We start from the raw sequence: 22,989 nt of genomic DNA on the forward strand, positions 1-22,989 counted from the left end.
GAGCTACGCGCGCGCTGCAGATGCTCTCAGATAATCCCGCTCGCCCGTGGTCGTGCCAGGCCGGTCGTGCTTTTTGTTGTGCTAGCTTGTGCGGCGGCGGCGGCGGCTATAGGCCACAGCCACGCACCTTTCCATGCCGACGGATGGGCTGAAAAAGGCGCTTCCGATATGGCGATATGGATATGCATGGATCGAACGATGAGGTCATTCTCTCGGAGAGCAAGAGATGATTATCATGCAAGGAGTAATTAACATCTACCTCTGCCTTAATTTTGACAGAATTATTGAACATCCAAATCTCAGTGCTACACAGCCCGTAAGCTAAGCCCAGGGCAAGAAACGCATATGCGCCGAGCCGCCAACTCGAGGCGAACTTATATATGGCCGTGGGCGGCGACGATGAGGACGTGAAATAAGCCTTGCCTGCTCCTCGTTATTATTATTAAAATTTAGTGACGCAGACCATCGACTAAGAAACACAAAAAGCGTACTAATCCGAAGCAGATGATGCCCATCCACATCATCCACACAAGTTTAAGTCGTTTCCACGTAAGCAGGCAAAAGGCGCGCCATGCATGCACCTATCTAGGCACGTACGAGGCCTCTATATAAGACCTGTGTTCTGAATCGTAAATCTTGCACAGGAACGATAGCTAGCTAACTCGAGTACACTAGCTTGAGCTGAAAAATCGAGGCAGAAATTAAACATGGCAAGAACCGGCGCGAGGCAACTTCTCTGCGTCGGGCTGCTGCTCACCGCCGTCGTGCTCGTGCAGCACACCTGTTCGGCCCGTCTGCTGCAGCGAGAGGTGCCGGCGGCGGCGGCGGAGGAGGGTTCAGCTGGCGGCCTCCTGCACGCGGCCGCCGTGCAGGTTCACGTGGATGCCGGCGCGGCGGCGTTTGCCAACGACGACGGCGCGGCGCAAGATCAGGGAGGTGACGCCGCCGCCGGCATCGCCGTGCCATACGAGAATAAGCGTCTGAGCCCCGGAGGCCCAGATCCCCAGCATCACTAACAACGGTAGCCTGATCATTATATATCAACGCAAATCGATCGTTTCGTTCAGTTCAGTCACCTCACTGATCCAGCAAGAATTGAAAGAAAAGTTCATAGAGTATGGGCTCGTTTGCAGCTTCTTTTTATTTTAAAGATAAAGAAATAAGAAGATGTGTCAAAATCCTCTGGCCTCTACATTACAGTACGAGTTATAATTGCGAGACGTCCCAACGTATGTATCCTTGGATTGTACTGAATGATTACTGGTATGATATTACATTTCCTGTTTATTTTCCACCGTATGTATGTCTGAACATGGATAGACCAGTTCACTGTTTTGGGGGGTGGGGGCACTGGTACAGCAGATCTGCGCTTGCACCATGCAACTCATCAATAACCTTTTATCGCCATGCATATGCATCTTTCGGGGAAAAAAAATGATCAGCGTGCAGTGCTAATCTATCCGAATCATATGTCCTGTACTCATGGGGCTCTATGGCCAATCGGAATCCGAAACGCGGACGGTACTGTTTCTGGCCAACATGAGGCGGCCCACACAAAGTGCTCGTTAATTTAGCAGGGTGCCAAGATTTGACACGAGGGGCATGAGCCAACAAGAGCCATGGCCCATGAGAACGATGCATGGTCAACGCCAGTACCACGGCACCATCGACCCTCTCGATCGAGGCAAATCGCTTTGGCGAAGACGACAAATTAAAGCAGCAGTTGGTCCACCTGCCGGATGGTGAGGCCTAGCTCCCGACTCAAAAACTTTTACCTATTAAATCGAATCTTTGACATATATATATATATATGGTGGGTCTATTTGTAGTTATTAGTTGGGTTGGACAGCTTGTAAGTTAGATGTCATTAGCTAGGTGCCCGCATAACACTTAGCTCACCTATCTATCTCAACTAATATTTACAAGTTAACTATTAGTTGAATAGATCTGTTCTCTCGAAGATAAATATCCAAAATTTATAATGTTAATATAACTATATATATAAGGTCTCTAAATTTTTCCCAAACATAAACCACACGATCTAAGTATCCAAAATAGTACTCTCTCTAGTCTGAGATATAAATCCATGCTACTTTTCTCACACTTCAAATAGAAATCTATCAACAACACTAAAGAATAATTTTGGGTTTGTCTAGAGGTCGTAATTTTGAGAAGGCTTGGTATCCATGAATTGTACTTTTAGAACCTGGAGATATGCTAAAACCACATTTTCTTTAAAAAAAGGCCTACAGTGGAGTTTCTAGAGCTTTTTGAAATATTACCACCTTAAAAATGACAAAGATGGATGGGCATTAGGTACCTTAATTTTTGTATACAAGTCCAAGTTAATATATGCTCCCTCTAGTTCCAACTGTTGTAGGTCATTTAGGATGGTTTCACAGTCTAAAATATGACACTTTGATTTTACAATTTTTGTAAAAACATGACACTTAAATGTTAATATAAGTATACAGTATAAAATTATTTCTAAGATGAGCCATGCGTAGTAAATTTATTTATTTTTCATATATTGGTGGGGTAAGTTAAGCTTGACTCGGTAGAATCGTAAAACAACCTACATTTGGAATAAGAGGAAGTATGTATTTAGTATCGGAGAGAGCACAATTAAGTTACCACTTTCTTGAAGGAATACTCTAAGGTAAATATTGAAGTATAGGCTCTGTTTGTTGTGAATGACGGTGGATAAATGATGAAGAACACAAGATTAAAACACAGCGGAGACACAAGATTTAACGTGGAAAACCCCTCCAATGCGAAGGAAAAAAACCACGGGCGCCAGCCAGCAAACACTCCTCACTATTATCAAGAGTTGGGTTACAATGCCGTGCAGCGGCTTACACGATCATATATTCGGTGGAACCAATAGGACGGGCCAGAGCGAAGCGGAGGCAGAAGTCGGCCTTTATAATGTGCAACTGAATTTAATTTGGAACATATTCAACACTGTTTACCACAACTCCATCTACAACCTTTAGATCTAGAGATTGTATGCTAAAATGAAGAATCCTTTAAAAAAATTATCTTGAATAGTAGAAAAAATAGTTCGGCCAAATAACTAAAGTCTATCCAAAGAACTCTATGTATTTTTAGATCTAGGTATTTTCCTAGGTATGTAAGAAATCTACAATTTTAGGGGTGGGGGGCTAGAGATAGAAAATACCTACGTATAATAAGACAAATGTTGAAGTAGTATGGTGCTATATAGCCTAACGACACAAATAGCACCTAATCTTCCCTTTAACCAAGCCAATCCAGTTGAAGACCCCATTAATTTGGCTTTTATGGTTGGTCAAAAAAATATAGCGTTTAACACACAATGCTGGTGGTAAAGTTGAGAGGCTTTGAGCATGCACACGTAGTATTATCCAATGAAAACCAAATGGCGGCTCAGACCATCCAAACGCCGTCTTTTAACGGGTCTCGCCTTTTCTGGCCAACAAGGCCGTGATTAGCGCCGCCCAGAAGCAGCTAGCTAACCACGTCCAAGTGTCCAACACGCAGTCCATTTGCAATGGCGAGAATGCGAGATGCGATCGAAAGCCCACTTCGTGCTCGCTGATCTGATCCACGGAGTGCGAGTTCAGCACTACTCTAGCTGCAACTTTAGTTCTTTACCATCAGGCATCACTGCATCAGCTGTGGCACTTTCAGTTAATTGTGCGGTCCGCCTCGAAATCTCCTCGACTGCGATATGGGATTTGTCGCTCTCTCTAAAGTAATTTCGACTGCTTTCAGTTTGCAGAGTATGTAGTAGTTCCTCCGTTCTAAATTATAGGATGTTTTATTTTTTCTAGATATGTTGTATCTGCTATACATATTGCTATATACTATATCCAAGTACATAGTAGAAGTAAGGTACATACTACACGCAGCGCTGCATGGTCGTATTCTGTAAAAGGAAGGTTCCGAGATCCAGTCCAGCTAAAAGTAGCACAATGGAACTTACTATACCTTTCCAAATGGATTCGTAGCTTCAGAGTTCAGACCGATCGAATTGTCAAAAGGCCTTCTTCCTTTCAGAGGTGCAAGTTACTACTAAAATACAGAGTGCAGACCCCGATCGAATTGTCAAAAGGCCTTCTTCCTGGTGCAAGTTACTACTAAAATACAAAGGGATTTATCAATAGACATACCTACTTTTCGTTCTCGCTCGTCAGGCGTACGTGGACAGCAAATGGAGCTGGATCATCGGGCAGTGAACAGTGCACCCATCTCTGCCAGGATCTGCTCTGTTTTTGGGCATGGTTTGAATCAACAGTTAGCTTGAAAAAGGACCAAAACTACAGCTCCAGCCTCTCATGTTTTTTTTTTTCGCGATCGGGTCGTTACCCGTTTTTCATCAAGAGGAAAGCAAACAAAGGTACAAAACCCGAGCACGAAAACAGGTGAAGGCGAGCAGCCTAGCACCAACAAGAGAAACCTAGGACTACTAGGTTGACAAAGAGAGATTACAGACTAGCGGAGTTTTGCGACGTAAGCGCCAAGAGGACCACCAGCGCGCGAACCCTGCCTCTGCCCACTCAACGCATTCTCTGAAGACCGCGTCCACAACGACGTTTGCTAAAGACAACGGACGCCCAAACACCTTGGCATTGCGCTCCTTGCACAGCGACCAGGAGATCAATAAGAACAGGCTATCGAATATCGGCTGGGTTCCTCTGTCGACGCGTTGTCATTGCTGAATCCACCAAATGCCCAGATCGCTGTCGCTAACCGGCGTGAGATCACCCAGCTGCAAACGATCGAGAACACCGAACCAGACCTCATTCATGGTTTATAGAGCTTTGTGATCCCATGATACAGTATCTACTATACACCAAGGATGGCACACATACATTAGAGAACATGCATGCAGCTGAAGCTAGGGCACTGTGTGACAGTATACAGGCCGGGAGCTAGCTTTGTGTGGCGACTGGCAATAGTGGACACTCGGACGACCGCTATCCAACGCTGCCGGCGACGTGTACTGTTTTGTCCTAACTGTAATATGCCCAACGGCCAAAAAGGCTTTCTCCTGTCATGGCGCGCCTACGAAGGACCTATAAATATCAGGTGATTCCCAGCGCACATCTGGGCACCACGAGCAGATCAGGTCAGGTTTAGTAGAGCTTTTTGACTCGCTGCAAACGTCAAAGACTGACTAAGTTCTTGAAAGAACCATCTTCTCTTCGATGGCAGCTTCTCGCGCCGTCGGCATTGCGGTCCTGGTGTTCCTGGTCGTCGCCGCGGAGCTCGTGGCCATGCCGGAAGCTCGCTTGATCCAGCGAGCCAGCGCCGGCGGTGCGGTGACGGGTGACGGTGAATCGGACGCTGGCCTCCGACGGCCGTCCAAGTGGAACAGGGGAAGGGTGGTGCTTGGCGGAGAGAAGAGAAGCGTGCCCGGCGGCCCGGACCCGCAGCATCACAACTAGATAGCCGTGGAAGGGTGTTGTTTCTTCTCTATATGTTGTTCTTGATTGAGTTCATCTGTTTCAGTGTTGCTGAGCAGTTGGTCAATGTTATTGTTTTTTTAGTTCAACTACGTAGACACAGTGCTAGGGAGCGACTGAGCGAGGTTAATGCTTAAATGTAACCTATTTGTGCTCCTTAGCGCGTTTTGTGGCATGTCTTATAAAATTTCTCATGCTTAATACAAAAATACGCAAACCTTTTATGTATTTAAGAAGAAAATAATTTAACTATGTGTACGAGAGCCACACGTTTATAAACGTGTGCATCTTGTTTCCGGCCGCAAATATTGTTTGTTTGAACTTTATTTTACTCTTCGTAGAGTTAAAGTTTTTCTGTCGTCTTATTATTGGAAAGACTCGCATTGCTCAACATTTTATATCTTAATCTGTTCAAACCTACTCTCCAAAATATATTGTGTTTATGTTTGTCATAAACCATAAACCATTGATATCTTCAGGTTTTAAACCTGATTTAAGGAATACGTACGTGTAGCAGCATTTCCAGCATAAAAAACTAAACTATAAAACGTAACCAATGAAACTTTTTTGTGTTATATATAGATGTTGTCGTGTGTTCGTACCCAAAATAGGTCAATATGGGTTGTTTTAGCAAAACTTCACAAAACGTCACTTAACTTGCTGACCAAGTGTATGTTGGCCAAGGGAGAGTATATATTCACTTGGCTATATTGGCCGAGAGAGTTTTAAAGCACCCGTCAGATATTGATGTTGATGCTTAATTAGATCACCACACTGATAAGGAGCTATATCGCTCGATGTAGAGCCTAGCTGACTTTTAGGTCAGCCATTGCCTAAGGTATGTTCACACACGAACATAGTGCCTCCAATGATGAATGCGATATGCAAGACATGTCATTGGAAGAGCCTTGGATCTGGGATTCGACCAAGATAGACCGAATTTCGGCGAATTTCGTCCATTTCGGTCAGGTCCGAAACGAATTTTATGCTTCAAATCTTGAAATTTCACCGAATTGAGTCCGAAATTGGACCGAATTTCCTCGAAATTCGTCCATTTTGGTTGGGATAGCCCTAGCTAGCATGACCGTTCAAGAGATCCTCAATGTCACTCCACCAACCATGCAGCAACGACAAAGAACGAGAAGAAGAAGTAGATGGGAAAAGATGGTAAAAGACAGATCGATTATGTTGTTGAATCCCTCAATCAGTCATGTATCCCCTATTTAATTGGGAGTATGAATGGTCTTGTCCCATTAAAAATCAACATGGTCTATTTTTATATCGATTTGTAGAGTTTTTCTTATATATTGGGCAAAAAACTAGCCTAGGTCAATTCTAAAATTGGTCAGAACCCAATTCGATTGTCAACATATGTCCCCTATTTTTAGGTGAGGTTTATACGAACCTGAAAGCATAAAGTACCAAATAGCAACGATGTCCAACTCATCGTCTACTTGGCTACTAAGGGCAATATATGCATTGGACACATTTTTGTTCTTGGGGCGATATATGCATGTTTCGGCCATTGCTTGTAGAGCACTTTTTTTGGTACAGTTTGTAGAGCACTCAATGCTTGCCAAACACTTAGAAAAATACTCTTTCAAATAGTTCCCATTAATCGCTCTTTTGGAGATATGGCAACATTTCTAAGAAGAAAAGAGAAGAAGTGAGTATCATGGGGATGAAACTTTCTTAGCATAATTACCATTAGCATAATTACCAGCTCTCTAAGTCATGAGATTAAATGTCTAGACATGAAACCATATAATAAAACTTTCTATCGAGAGTGGATGTTTTATCTTATTTTATGACATGACAATCTTGAAACAACGCCATGAAATTTCTCATTGAGGCTAGCCTTATAACCAAAATTGTCACTTTCTTTAAGAAACATTTCAAGATATATGTCTAAGTATAGTAATAGCTTTTTAAAAGGTTTTGGGCGCTTTCAAGGTACATGTTGAGCTACAAACCATCCCATTAACCAAGAAAATCCAGTTTAAGGCACATTTGACATTTACGGTTGGTCAAATATAGCATTTGGAATTAACCAATGTGGTGTTGGTGGTCTAGTTGAGTGGCATTTGAGCATGCACACGCAGTCTTGTGCAATGAAAACCAAATGGCGGCTAGACCATCCAAACGTCTTCTTGGGTCTCGCTTTTCTAGCCACTGATTAATGCCCAAAAGCAGCTAGCCACGTCCTACCCGCAGGCGATTTGCAATAGCACCTGGGATGTGAAAGGTCATTTCGTCCTCGCGCTGATCATCGGCGCATCTCGTTTATCTGAATGCGAGCTCAGCTCTTCAGTTGGAGCTCCTCAGTCTTCACTAGCGTAGCGTCAGCTGGTGCACTTTCAGTTAATTGTGCGGTCCTCCTCGAGGTCTCTTTGACTACGATTAATAAAGTAATTATAATTTCTTCTGTCAAAGGAAGGTTCATAGATGCAACCACGCAGAGAAACGCATTCGTAGCTAGGGATGGGCCGAATCATAAAAAAACACTCTTGCTTTCAGAAGGAGAAAGCTGGTAAAATGCTGAACGACATCGGTTGTTCAACTGAGATACCTACTATCAGTTCGTGCCATCAGGCGTGGAAAGCCATGCAAATGGAGCCGGGTCGTTGCGCTACGGCGCTAGTGAGCAGCACTCACACCTCTGCTCTGCCAGGATCTGCTCTGTTTTTCTGCATTGTTTGGGATCAACAGCTTGTATGAAACACGAGCGGGAGTCGCATTTACTTAGGCTGCTACTGCATGTCTGTGTGGTTTGAACTTTGAACCAAAGCTAGCCGTCGCTGCCTGCTCCGTTCTTTCATGCTCCGCATCCATGATCTATCTACTAGCTATACACCAACAAGTTTCCAAGTTTCACTGAGGCTGGCACACATAGAAATCATGTAGACGAAGCTATAGAGCAGTGTGTGAGCGCATAACGAACCACAAACGGGGCCGGAAGCTTTGCATGGCCGGTGGCAATAGTGGACACTCGGACGAGCGCTACCCACGCTGCCGCCGACGTGTACCGTTTTGTCCTAACTGTAATGCGCCCAACAACGTCCAAATCTCCGCTCAAAAGGCGTTCTCTTGTCACGGCGCTCCTGCCAAGGCCCTATAAGTACTAGGTGACTCAGTGACTGTGCCGCACCGCGAGCAGATCAGATCGATCAGGATCATATCAGGGTGTAGTAGCGATTTGGCAGATTGCGCAAGCCCAAACAAAATTGTTGAGTCCTTGAGTGAATCACCTGTACTCGATGGCTACTCGCGTCGTCGGCATTGCGCTCCTGGTGATCCTGCTCGTCGGCGCCGAGCTCGAGGCCGTGCCGGAAGCTCGCCAGATCCAGCCCGCCGGCGGTGCTGTCGCGGGTGGTGGTGAATCCACCGGCGTCCGAGTCCGACGGCCATCCAGGTGGAACAGGGGCGGCGTGGTGCTCGGAGGAGTCAAGAGGAGCGTGCCCGGCGGCCCGGACCCGCAGCATCACAGTTAGCTAGCAGCGTCTCGGACTCCCGAGAGATAGAACTGACGCTGCCAATCCGTGGCAGTGGCATGTCCGCGCGTGCGTGCCGTCTGTTCAGCAGAGCAGAGCATATGCAGCTGCCATATGCCGTGCATCATCATCTATGTATTCTTGATTAAACTGGTGTTTCAGTGTAAGAGCTCCATATACTAGAGTATCTAAAAAGTTCGCAGGAATGATGTTTTTTTTTTTCAGAAGAAACGACCTTCCCTTTTGTAGGACATTTACTCGATCGTATACATTGACTTCATATCTGAACTATCCTATAGAAGCCAATATCTCATGATTTGGTTCCAGTGGCACCTCAACGATTGCATGGGTGGCTAAGAAATTTTTACCCTTGTTTAGTTCCCAAAAAATTTTGCAAATTTTTTCAGATTCTCCGTCACATCGAATCTTTAGACACATGCATGAAGTATTAAATATAGATAAAAATAAAAACTAATTGCACAGTTTGGTCGGAATTGACGAGACGAATATTTTGAGCCTAGTTAGTCCATGATTGAACAATATTTGTCAAATACAAACGAAAAAGCTACAGTGTCGATTTTGCAAAATATTTTGGAACTAAACAAGGCCCTAGACACATGGGTGATAGTCTAGTCTATAAGACTAGTGTTATTATTATGTCTTTTTTTTTGTTTTTCAGCCCCCTACTACTTTATTGAAAATTTAAGTGCGCCAAGGGTCCATGAATTTGTCATGGTGTACCACTTAGGCCTATAAACTTTGAAAATGCATTTCTAAATCACCTAACTTCTTAAATAGGGCACCATAGGTCCATCTTGCTTCATCAACATTATTGCATTTAACCCCTCTGTGTATATTTTTTAAACGTGGCATGTATTTTTAAACGTGACATTGATTATGTCTCACATATTGTATTAACCCCTCGTATACATTATCATCTCTACCCACTCATCTTTCATTCTCTTGAGTCTCCATGCTCCGAGTTCTTGTTCCTTTGTGTGTCTCTCTAATCGCATGCCTCCACAACAGCAATAATGACCCCTCACCTACCGCAAGGGAGCATAGGTTGCACACAGGAATGCAAGGTCATGCTCTATTCAGGACGTCAACCGGCATCCACGCTCTTGGTTGGGATGGCAAGGCCGCGCTTTGCTCTTGATGCCAGGGCGTTGCTCTTTGCTACGTTCTCGCGCGAGCCGATGATTGTGGCCACACTAATAGTTCCCAAGGCCAGCGGTCCTATCCATTCCCCTCGAGCTCCATGTGAGACAGCACCCCACATTCCTGCTCTGACTCTATGTGAGCTGGCGATCATGGCCATGCCGCCACAGCGCCCCCCTCCCACGCCTATGCCGCCACAATACAGCAGTTCACCAACATCAAGATGTGCATGCTCTTCAAGGTTAGCATAGCCAACGATGTGCTGCCATTGCTTCACATGCGCTTGGTTGCCTCACTATGCCGTTGCAAGCTCCACGCCTGAGTATGGTGTAGGTGCGTCGCGCACGACGCCATGGCTAAGGAGGAGGGTTGGCCTCCTCTGTCGAATACTGCCGCAAACTCCCCTAATGGGTCCGTGTAGTCAGATTGCGCTGCCTGGGCTTCATACCATGGGAGAGGAAGAAAGACGGAAAGGAGAAGCGAGCTAGGATCTATTTTCATAGAGAAAATTAATATGTGGGGGTTAAATATAAAATACACACGCTATGCTAACATGACACATCAGCAAGAAAATATGCCATGCTAGGACGACGCATCAGCAAGAAAACGGTGACAAAGCAGTAGCAAGGTGCACCGTTGAACAAGTTAGGTGATGATCCAAAAATGTGTTTTCAAAGTTAATGGACCTATAGTACAACTGACAAGTTTGAAATAAAGAAGGAAAGGATAAAGATAAGAAAAATTACAACAGGGATTAGAACCATGCATGTCTATATTCGAGGGAAATAGCTCTGCTTTGACATATATAGGAATACAAGGGAAAATTTCTTTTCAAAGACGGCTTTGCTACGAAAAATATTAATCATTACGAACTGTCTAAATACTTCAACACACGAGAATGATAACACTTCCATGAAGAAAGGAAGGTACTGTGTTCAGTTGTTGCTTAAGATCTTTCATATCTACAAAAGGCAGACTCACAGAGATCTGAAGATGAACCAAGTTCCAACAGTCCCATGCAAAAGTGTAATTAAAAACAAGGGCTCCAGAACCTCTTCTTGGTTGGCCAAGCAAAGTACACAAATATATGAAGACAATTCCAATTTCTTTTGCAGTTAATTAAGTATGTTTCTTGTGTTCAGATGATCTTAAAGAAGAAGTTAAAGAAAGACCTTATGCTTTGATTGACAAGAGCATTTCCATAACCAAGAGAACACAGGATGCACTTGCATATGGCCAATTAAATATTTATAAGCTTGCCTCAAGGAGAAGACAGAGACCCTAACCCTAGATATATTTCCGTTAATCTTTATCTGACGAGAGAGGCACTTGGTCAATCAACTGCTGCAGGACATTAAGCTGTGCAAAAGCAGCATTGGAGTGGGGCTGATGATAGAGCAAATGGGGGATATTCTAGAGATTTAACTTTCAGGAAGGGTATGGTCAAATGCTTTGTAAAGGAAAAGAGCTCCGGGTAGGTAATGTTTGGTACTTGTTGCTCCTAGAGAGGATCCTCCCAATAGCTGTAGGTGCGACCATCCTGGAGGATTCCAGGGGCCATCCCCTTGTAAGTTTCCTGAAGATTCAGGAGATCTCAGCACCCGAATGTGTTTTTTATATGATTCAGTAATTTATGATTGTGGTAGTAGCATTCCCAGACCAGACGATGCACCCATGGAACATCCAATTTGTAGAATTTATGCCAACGCTTGAGCAAAACTGCCTCATTCTAGAATCCATAAGTTTAATACACCAAGATCACCTTTGTCTTTCGGTTTACAAACTAGTTCCCATGCATCCTTAGAAGGTTTAGCTGCATTGAGTTCAGCCCCTTTTCCATAGACAATGTTTTTGAAAATTATCAATTTGTTTAACAACCGTCTTAGGCAACCTAAAGGTACACATTTAGAAAGTCACGAGAGCCGAGAAGACCGAGTTTGTTAATTCCAATCGACCTGCTTGGGAAATAAAAGTTATTGTGCTGAGAAGTCTTCTTTCACAATGATTGATAAAGGCCAGAAATCTTCCACCCTCGCTTACTTAAACCCGAAGTGGGCCTAGATATGTAAAAGGGAAAAGGCCCTTTTAGCACCCAAACGTGGGGCTAGAATTTCCAGTTTTGCATCACTAGCTTTGATTGGAACCATCACCCTCTTAGCATAATTCACCTTCAAACCTGTAGAGTCAGCAAAGGTATTAAGAAAAGTTCTTTAGGAAGAAGAGTTGTGGTGCAGATCCCTCAAGGACAATCAAAGTGTGTCGTCAACATATTGTAAAACATGGAAATCAGAGTTATGCCATGGATAACTTCATAACTCTAAGATTCTCGGCCTTATTCAAAAGGAAATGAAGATCAGTTGCAAGTATGAAAGTACAGGGGGAGTAGATCTCCTTGCCTGACCCCATGCTGACAATGAAATGTTTTTTCCAGGAGTCCTGTTTAACATCAGTGCTAAAAATGGCCCTCATCCATTGGAGCCATAGGAACCCAAAACCTATTTGTTGCATGATCAGTAGCATAGCCTCTCATGCTCCCCCTTATCAAACACTTTTTCAAAGTCCAGATTAAGAACGATGAGCTCTCTCTTAGAAGCATGACACAAATGATGGTATTCAAAAGACCATGCAATGCAGTCCTGTATAGTTTGGGTTCAAATGAAACCATACTGATTAGTTTGTACCAATGTTGGAGCCTATTAGCAAAAACTTTAGTAATGATTTTCATAGAGGTATTGAGTAGAGATTGTCCTATAATCCCCCACACATGTTGCAGCCTCCTTTTTAGGAATCAAGGTGATGTGAGAATCATTTATACTATGTAAACGCTGAATTGTTCTGAAGGCCAAGCAAAGACCATAAAAATCTGAATTGATCCAATAGCCGGCCTGATAGCTTCGTCATCGTTGATCCACTAACCATGCTGCAGCAATGAAGAACGACATGAAGTAATAGAGAGAGGGTGAAATGTGTAACAAATGTGTTTTTGACAATAGTATGTTGGATTCTCTCTGATCGTGTTCCTCTAATATAAAGAGAGAGGGTGGTCTTATCTCAGTAGGAAACTTCTTCCAATTGGCTAGGCCGGTTTTTGCATGTCAATGGCAAAACCTTCTGGAAGCTATAATTTCTTCATCCAAACTCTAAATTGGGCAGTTTTTATATATTTTTAATCATCTCGACAAGAGGAATACAATAGTGCAATCTATTTTTTATTTTGGAGAAGTCGATAAATCTAGCCTGGACGATTTTAGAAACCGGTCAAGATAGTTTTTGCTTGGATAAAGCCCTCAAATTCCGTTTTCTTCGTTCAGACTACAAACTATACAATCCATATACTTTTCTGAACCGTATCGACAAGAGCAACACAATTGTGGGTTCATCATGCCTTTTGACAAAGTACCAAAACCAACTTAGCAGATTTGGGATACCGGGTAATCTTGTTATGTATCTGAAAAAACAAAAAATCTTACAATTTAGAGTGGAGGTGGTATCATTAGTTACAATTCTAAATAGATATACTATAAAAATATATTTCATAAAATTGTTAATATCATAAATACTATCATATTTTTTTGGTTAAAGAAATGGTAAAAACCTAACGATGGTATGACTTAGCATATATAATTTGTTATTATTATTTTGTCGAAAAAGTTTTGTTAGGTATTACAGATATCTCTTTGCATAGTGGGAGACAAACTTATTAGTTGGCGACTTTGTTTTTGAATGAAACACCCCTGATATTTTATTAAACCGATAAAAAATTACAGGAAGTCTTACAAATGAGTTCAAGAAACAAAAAAAAAGGCAGAAAGAAAATCTGAAGAATTATACGTAAGCTTCTAGCCATTGATTCAATTTCAACCTAGGGGCTAAACTTCTCTTTGCCCTTAGAATAACTAAGGGAAATTCTTGTCAAAAGATCCTCTTACACAGTGGCTAATTGATGGTTGGACTTGTTTGAAGATTGCATCATTTCGGACCATCCAAATTGACCAAGACATTGTCACAATAATTTCCATAAAAAAAAGGTGTTGTAACTGTGCTCTGAAGGAGACCAGACACCAGAGTGCCAAAAGGATCAGTATGATCAAGCCCAAAGAATACCAACAGGATCTCGATAAAGAACAATCCAGGATGAGGTTTAGCAAGGGATTCCTCCAATTAGTGGTTTTCTCTAGCACTGCTCCGAAATAGTTTTGCACCCAACGCCACATATAACCATTTTATTTGTCAAACCGACATGTGCTCGAAATAAGTGAACACGAAAGCCCGGAGCATGTGGCCGTCCGCTCCTCATCCTGTTTTTGGCAATTTTGGCTGCACCAATCATCTTCGTGCCGTGCGGGCTCCCCAGTATGCCTTGCTGTCGCCATGATGATTCAAGCCCAATAACCCGATTGGACATTGGCATGCCGCTGGTTTTTTTTTTTTTTTTTGAGCTTCAGCATATTATAGGCCTTGTTTAGTTCACTCCAAAAACCAAAATTTTTTTAAGATTCCTCGTCACATCGAATCTTACGGCACATACATGAAGTATTAAATATGATCAAAAACAAAAACTAATTACACAATTTATCTGTAAATCACAAGATGAATCTTTCGAGTCTAGTTAGTTTATAATTGAATAATATTTGCCACAAACAAACGAAAATGCTACAGTAGCCGAAATTTTTTCATTCTGGCAACTAAACAAGGCCAGCCTTACTCAACAGCACTACAAGCGTAGTTCCTTCTGTCTTCCTTGGTTGGGACTCATGGCTCCCCCTCAGCTCGGCACGGACCTTCTGGCCCTCTTCCTACTTCTCGTGGCTTCATGTTTCGTCATCATTAGACGCCTCCGATCAGGCCACAACGACATTGGCCGAGTGCTGCCGCCTTCGCCTCCTGGTCTACCCATCATCGGCAATATCCACCAGCTCGCCCGGGGACACCACCACCGGAAGCTGCAGGCTCTCGCAAAGCAGCACGGCGACATCTTTCTCCTCCGGCTAGGGACCGTGCCCACTGTGGTGATTTCCTCGGCTTCCATGGCCGAGGAGGTGCTCAAGAAACAGGACCACGTCTTCTGTGGCCGTCCGCAGCAGCGCACGGCCCGCGGCATCTTGTACGATTGCAGGGATGTCGGCTTCAGCCCCTACGGAGAGCGGTGGCGCCAGCTTCGCCGCATCGCCGTCGTGCACCTCCTCAGCGTCAAGCGGGTCGACTCCTTGCGTGCTCTCCGGGCAGAGGAGGTCGCGTCGTTGGTGGCCCGGATCCGCGCCGCGAGTGCCATGGACATGGAGGACCAAAGCGGCAGCACTCGCCGAGGAATCAACGTAAGTGAGCTTATCGTCAGCTTAACCTATACTGTCGTCTCGAAGGCGGTGTTTGGGAACAAGCTTGGGGGCATGGATCCCAAAAGTCTGCGCGCGATGATGAAAGAGGAATCTGATCTGCTCGAAACGGTGGCGGTGAGCGACATGTTCCCACGTCTCCAGTGGGTGGACTGGGCGATGGGTCTCGACGCAAGTATAAAGAGGACTGCAAGCAAGCTTGACGGCGTTCTTGAAAGAACACTTCAGGCGCACGAGAATAGCTCGGAAAATAACGGCGAGGCTGGTGACCTGCTCGATGACTTGCTTTCGGTGGTCAAAAAGGAGGGTGGCGAGGGGTTTATGCTGGATAGGGTTGATGTCAAGGGACTCGTCCTAGTAAGTCATAAGGATTTTAGAGCTAATTTGTACAAACAAACTTTCAATGATTTGTATATACTGATATAAACTTCATATTGCATTGCAGGACTTGTTTGTAGGAGGAATCGATACAACTTCCAAGGCGATAGAGTGGGCAATGGCACTGCTAATCAAGAACCCAAGAGAGATGGCCAAAGTTCAAGAGGAGGTGAGGCAAGTTGCTGGGCCACAAGGAGTCCTAGAGGAGCAGCTAGGGAGGATGAGCAGACTGCAGGCGTCTCTGAAAGAAGCCATGCGGTTACATCCACCGGTGCCGCTGCTAGTCCCCCATGAAACGATCCAAGACACTAAACTCCACGGCTACGACATCCCTGCCAAGACTCGAGTCATCATCAATGCATGGGCGATTGGCAGGGACAGCCAGTCTTGGGAGAATGCTGAGGAGTTCCTGCCAGAGAGGTTTGTGCATGATGCCAGTGACTACAGTTGCAAAGGCTTTCGATTCATACCTTTTGGCGCTGGGAGGAGGGGATGCCCTGGCATTGCCTTTGCAACGCGACTCGCGGAGCTTGCACTGGCCAATTTGCTATACCATTTTCATTGGGAGCTGCCAGAGGGCCAGGACGTCGAGTCATTTCAAGTTGTCGAGTCTAGTGGCCTATCGCCAGCTCTTAAGTCTGCGTTGACCCTTGTCGCGAAACCCTTACATATGCATGAACCTCCACAACTGCAATAGGTACTACTTGTGTAAGAAAGGTAAAGGGAGAGATCGATACAGACTACTTATAAGTGTATACATGGTTTTATATAAGTTCTAATAAGACATGAGCAATACATATGGACCAAGTGGTCCTTATAGATGAGTTTCACATGAGCAGGTATTAGTTATCAATGTTGCAGGCTAAAATAAACTGTAAGATAGGCCTCATAAGAATCCAAGTCCCCTTTGTCCCACTCTGATTCTCTCTCTTCTCCTTGCAACAACAAAGGCTTTCTTTCTAAAAAGAGACTGTAAGACATCTTTGTGTACTTTTACTTAATTTCTTTCTTTCTTTGTTTCTTATGATGTTTCTGGTGAACTTTGTATGCTTTTACATTTCAATAAAGTTCGGCAACACCTCTTGTTTTTATAAAAAACAACAACAAAGACTACGGTGATGCTCCTCTCTTCTCTCCCTAGTCAGGTCACACTCGCACCCTTAATGACAAAGGGGGCCACTCCTAGCTAATGGTAGCCCCAGACCGTCACCTACCCTCCCTTTCTCTGCTCTACTCCCATAGTAGTCTCCACCTTGCTCCCTTTCCCATATCCACTCTGCTCTTGTTGCTATCATTAACCTTGGACACAAATAACCAAAAATCAAAAACTGAACCAAAATAACTGAAAATGAACTAAGTGAAACTGAATATGTCGGTTACTAATTCAGTTCCCAATTCTAACTAACCAAAATATGATAGGTTAATTCGGTTCTTGAGCTCAGTTAACCAAAATAAACGAAGTAACCCATGAGGCCTAGTATATCAGAAAGAAAATGCCCAACCCAAGCCTAACAGGTCTTGATATATATACAACCTCCCCAGTCCACTCCTCCCTCCTAGCCACCACCAACCACCAGCCTTTCCTCGCGGCTCGTGTAGGGGCACAGTCACGCATCACGCTCATGCATTCGCGCCTCCCTACACGCCCTCCTCCTTCCCTCCTCCTGCTACCGCGGAGGGACGCCCTGCTTGGATGTTCCTTCCCCGTTGTGACGCAATGGCACCCCTCTTCGTCCCCACCCCGGCACCCCTGCTCGGCTGCTCCTTCTCAACTAGGGGCGGCAGCTGACCGCGGCCGTGAGGACACATGCAAGAGCTACAATGCCACGGTAGAGTAGTCTAGGAGCGAGACAGGAGTGACGTTGTGGTCTGTTTTTGCCGTGGGGTTAGCTTTTTCCGTGTGCCATGTTTTTGCCGTGTGTTGATCACGGAGTCACGACAAAGATTTGAGTTTGCCGTGTGTCTGGTATTTGCCGTGTGCAACACACACCAAAGGCCAGATATACCGTGTGCCTGACGTTTGTCGTGTGCGTGGGTTGGGCACACGGCAAATCCAGCCTTTGCCGTGTGTTGCTCATAGCAAACAGACGAGCACACGGCAAAGGCCGGCTCTCCGGTAGTGTCTCGAGATGTACCGGCTCCGTTGTGCTCATAGAGTATGGCTTACATATATATATATATATATATATATATATATATATATATATATATATGTATTTATAAGGGTGAGAATACGTGTATATTATGCGCATCTATGTTTTACTGTATAATTCTAAAGAAAAATCTAGTTCAAATATTAGAAGAAGAAAAGACTTTTTCACTAAAAAAACCAGGTTGACAGTGTGCGTAATGGGCCGGCGGGCAAGAGGTCCACTGAGCTGGAGTTGGCAATATCAGTAGGATGGTCCACTGAGCTGGAGAGTTGGCAATATGAGCAAGAGCACAGTGCTTGGATCGGAACAACACAACAGGTGATATAGACTGAAGCAATGACTTATCTTGTGCCAAAACGGCACGACCCGACGTGTCTAGGTTACAATCCAAAAACAGTATTATTGAGGCATTGTTTAGTTCCGAAAAAATTTCGGATTTCGCTACTGTAGTACTTTCGTTTTTATTTGACAAATATTGTCCAATTATAAACTAACTAGGATCAAAAGATTCGTCTCATGATGTACAGACAAACTGTGTAATTAGTTTTTGTTTTTGTCTATATTTAATGCTTCATGCATGTGCCGCAAGATTCGATGTGACGGGAAATTTTAATAACTTTTTGAATTTCAAAGTGAACTCAACGAGGCGTGAAACACGAGAGATCTGTGCCACATGCTGGGACGACACAAGATCCAAATCCCACCTCTAGTCTCGTAGCTGCATGAAGGTTCTGGTCCGAAAAAGACTCGTTTGTTGTGTTTTGGCTATCGTTCGGGAGGGGTTTTTTAGAAAATAATAAAAACATAAATTACATAGCTCGTTAGAAAACTGCAAGACAAATCTATTAAGCATAATTAATCTGACATTAGCACATATAGATTAATGTAGCACTTAAGGCTAATCATAGAATAATTAGGCTTAAAAGATTTGTCTCGCGATTTTCAACTAAACAGTGTAAATAGTTTATTTTTTATGTACATTTAATGTTCCATGCATGTGTTCAAAGATTTGATGGGATAGATGAAAAAGTTTTAGGTGGCAAACTAAAAAGGGCCTTAGTGCGAAACATTGAAATCTTATATGCGGATCTCATCATTTCTCAAATATAGCAATGTGGTTGTCGCGGTGTGCTTCGCTTCTAGTGTTGTACTATCAACTCTTCTTCTTCTTTTCTTGGAACGAAGGGGCACGAGATTATGCATATTTCATTGACAGAGAAGGTTGTTGTACTGTATCATTCACTCATGTCTTATCTCTTGAGTGTCTACATACAGGCTACAGCGCCCGTCCCTTTTTTTGCATGTGTCCTCTTCAGCTGTCTGTAATAGGAGACCTATTTGGAAGCCTAAATCTAAAATGGGTCTCAAACACAATACCTATAGCTTCCAACATAGTATCCATACATAAGACCCATTTTGAATATCAGGAGAGGCATAACCAAAATTTGGGTATCCTCTCTCCTTGAGACCTATTTGCAGAGAGTGTTGTCTTTTAGGTCTTGTTGTTGGAGAAGACTAAAAATAAGTATGGAACTTTTTACCTGTAGCACTACTATTTTGGGTAACAATTGTTGGAGATAGTCTCATGTGGCCCAAAATGCATGCGATCGTCCTTAAAGCTAGCATAATCTAATTTCATTTAAGGATGTTAAAATACTCGGTGACTCCTGACTCCTGAGCTCCGCCACTAATCATCGCTATATGCTCGTGTGTCTTATCGATGGCTCCCGTTCAGCTCGACTACTCTAATCTGCTTCTCTCTGTCATCCTCGCGGTTTCCTGCTTCGTCATCGTAAGAAGCTTCAGGTCAGGCCGCAAAGATGGCAGCCGAGTACTGCCGCCTTCCCCTCCGGCGCTGCCCATCATCGGCAACCTTCACCAGCTCGGCCGGAGCCACCACCACCGGACACTGCTGGAGCTAGCGCGGCGCCACGGCCCGCTTTTCCTCCTCCACCTAGGTTCCGTACCCACTCTCGTGGTCTCATCGGCCTCCATGGCCGAGGAGGTGCTCAAGGCCCAAGACCACGTCTTCTGCAGCCGCCCGCAGCAGCACACGGCGCGTGGCCTCCTTTACGGCTGCCGGGACGTTGGCTTCAGCGCCTACGGCGAGCGGTGGCGCCAGCTGCGCCGCATCGCCGTCGTGCACCTCCTCAGCGCGAAGCGGGTCGATTCCTTCCGCGCGCTCCGGGAAGAGGCGGTCGCGTCCTTCGTGGACCGGATCCGCGCTGCCGCTAGCGCCCATGCGGACGACGACGGCGATGGAAAGCGCCGACGAGGGGTCAATGTGAGTGAGTTGTTCATCAGCTTAACCTACACTGTCATCTCCAAGGCAGCGTTCGGGAGCAAGCTCGGAGGCATGGAGCCCGAAGCGGTCCGTGCGATGATGATGGAGACCAGCCAACTGCTGGGGACGATCGCGGTGAGCGACGTGTTCCCGTGCCTCCGCTGGGTGGACTGGGCGACGGGACTCGACGCAAGGACAAAGAGGACGGCGAGGAAGCTTGACGCCGTTCTTGAGTCTGCGCTCCAGGAGCACGAGAAGAGCAGCGGGCGCGGGGACGCCGATGACCTCCTCGACGACTTGCTCTTGGCAGTGAAGCACGGCGGCGCTGGCTTAAACCTTGACAGGACTGATGTCAAGGGACTCATCGCTGTAAGCCATTAAGGGTTCTTCTTTCACTGATACACATTTTATTGATCTTGATGACTATTCTCTATAGTTTTCTTAGGATAATGGAATTTATACCTGTCTATCTAACCGTAAAAGGTAAGCTCTCAAAAAGCAAAAGTAAAAAACACGACGTTAGTCTAATCAGTATAGTAGTCTATCGAAAATGCTAAAATAAGAATACGTACGCTACAACCTTAAAGCCTTGTTGTTCAGTCAAAAAACCTTAAGACCTTGTTTAGTTCTTAAAAAATTTTGCTAAATTTTTCAAATTCCTTGCGACACATATATATATATGGAGTATTAAATATAAGTAAAAGAAATAACTAATTGCACAGTTTACTTGTAATTTGCGAGACGAATTTTTTAAATCTAATTAGTTTATGATTGGACAATATTTGTTAAAATACAAATGAAAGTGTTACAGTACTTATTATGCAAATTTTTTTGAAACTAAACAAGGCCTAAGCCCGGCCCGCCACATACCGCCCGTACTTATCCCCTTCATGCTCTCTCTCTCTGTCTGCGGTGGTGACCGACGGCCTCCTTGCATCCACCACACTGATATGGCTACCTCGGTTTGTCACAGTTTTTCTTTTGGATAATAATGGTACAGCACAATATGGCTACCTCAGATTGTCGTTTTCTTTTGGATAATGATACAATTTTACAGAAGACTTCCAATAAACTTCGTTCACTGACCCCGGAAAAAAAATCACAGAATTAACGACAGATTGAGTAGTAAGCACGGTACTATTCGTCGCTAACACACATTGATGCAAATTTATTATGCAGGACCTCTTCCTAGCAGGCACTGATACAATTGCCAAAACGATGGAGTGGACAATGGCCGAGCTAGTGAAGAACCCAAAGGAGATGGAGAAAACACAAGCCGAGGTGCGACAAGTTGTAGGGGAACATGGACGAGTCACAGAGGAGCTACTGAGTACAATGACACGGCCACAGGCTGCCATCAAAGAAGCTCTACGGTTGCATGCGCCAGTGCCAATGCTTGTCCCTCGCGAGGCAGTCCAGGACACCAAGCTGCACGGCTACGATATCCCAGCCAAGACCCGGGTCCTCATCAACGCGTGGGCGATTGGCAGAGACGAAGAGTCATGGGAGAATGCAGATACATTCAGGCCAGAGAGGTTTGTGCATACTACAAACTTTGACTACAGTGGTAAAGACTTCCGATTCATCCCGTTCGGTGCTGGGAGGAGAGGATGCCCTGGCATTGGCTTTGGGACGCGCCTCGCGGAGCTTGCGCTAGCAAATTTGTTGCATCATTTTGACTGGGAGTTACCAGATGATCAGGACCTTGAGTCGTTTGAAGTCGTGGAGTCGAGTGGCCTTTCACCTGGTCTTAAGTATCCCTTGACCCTTGTATCGAAAACACCGCAAGCATGAACCATGGGGAGACACAGAACTTACCATGTATGAGTGTGTGTTTGTTTTGGGTAAAAATCAGGTCTACGGTCTCCTCCCTATACCGTGAGAATGATCAAGAAAATCCTTGTAATTGGAGTACTTGCATATGAGAATAAGTATGATGTGACGATCCAGAAGGTGGAATTAAGAATTTAACCACAACTGCAAATCATCATTAAGAAAATTGATCATATAAGAATTCATCTCAGTTAAAGCTTTCTTTTCATCTGAAAGACCAACATATATATGTAAAAAAATACAATTTGTCTAGAAGTCAAAAGTGATTTAAAAGGGAACCCATCATCTGGTTGTTTTGCCCTTAGATCTAAAATGAAGAGCCCAGATTAAATCTCCATCTATCTTCCTTGCTAGATCAAATCTCCATCTACCTAGGCTGAGGGGAGGATTTCTGAACACTAGTTCGAGGAGACAAAAAAAAAAGACTTAAAAAAAATAGAAAAAGTTGGTCATGTGTGATGGGCCGGCGTGGACAAGGGTTGCTGCATGAAGAAGGTTCTCTCGGCTAAAAAAAAAATCATTGAACCGGTTTGTTCCACAGCTGTTACTGGTGGATCGAAAGTACAAATACATGCTAATAGATCAATTATTAATGATTAGTTAGGAGACTACTAACTATTACTTCCAGTAGCAGACTTAGAGCTGCTAAAAGTAGCAAGTGCTAAGATGTCAACCACTTGTTAGCAACATATTAGAAGATGGATCTCATTAGGCCTGTACTAAGAAGTAAGGGCTTTTATTCCGCTGCTCCTGTCCCGGCCCAGCTTGGAAGCCCATCAAGCGGCCCAGCTCCTGACGTTCATACAGCATGAAGGGGGTCCCGGAAGGCCGGAACTCCCTGGCTCGCTGTGGGAACGCACCACAGGCCACAGGTATTTCACGGTTCACGCCTTGACGGCCCCAGAA

General features: G+C 44.5%; 2 protein-coding genes across 2 annotated transcripts; both read left to right on the forward strand.

Moving 5' to 3' along the window:
- Positions 14,821-16,728, forward strand: LOC8067505 (cytochrome P450 71A1). The gene is made up of 2 exons (XM_002440027.2): positions 14,821-15,792; positions 15,881-16,728. Exons 1-2 carry the CDS (start codon positions 14,857-14,859, stop codon positions 16,508-16,510), a joined length of 1,566 nt encoding a protein of 521 aa, XP_002440072.1. The 5' UTR covers positions 14,821-14,856; the 3' UTR covers positions 16,511-16,728.
- LOC8082970 (cytochrome P450 71A1) lies at positions 19,585-22,213 on the forward strand. Its single transcript, XM_002440028.2, has 2 exons — positions 19,585-20,619; positions 21,430-22,213. The coding sequence occupies exons 1-2, from the start codon at positions 19,687-19,689 to the stop codon at positions 22,042-22,044; spliced, it is 1,548 nt and encodes a 515-aa protein (XP_002440073.1). The 5' UTR covers positions 19,585-19,686; the 3' UTR covers positions 22,045-22,213.

The sequence above is a fragment of the Sorghum bicolor genome, chromosome 9, assembly GCF_000003195.3.
Source record: "Sorghum bicolor cultivar BTx623 chromosome 9, Sorghum_bicolor_NCBIv3, whole genome shotgun sequence".
NCBI lineage: Eukaryota > Viridiplantae > Streptophyta > Magnoliopsida > Poales > Poaceae > Sorghum > Sorghum bicolor.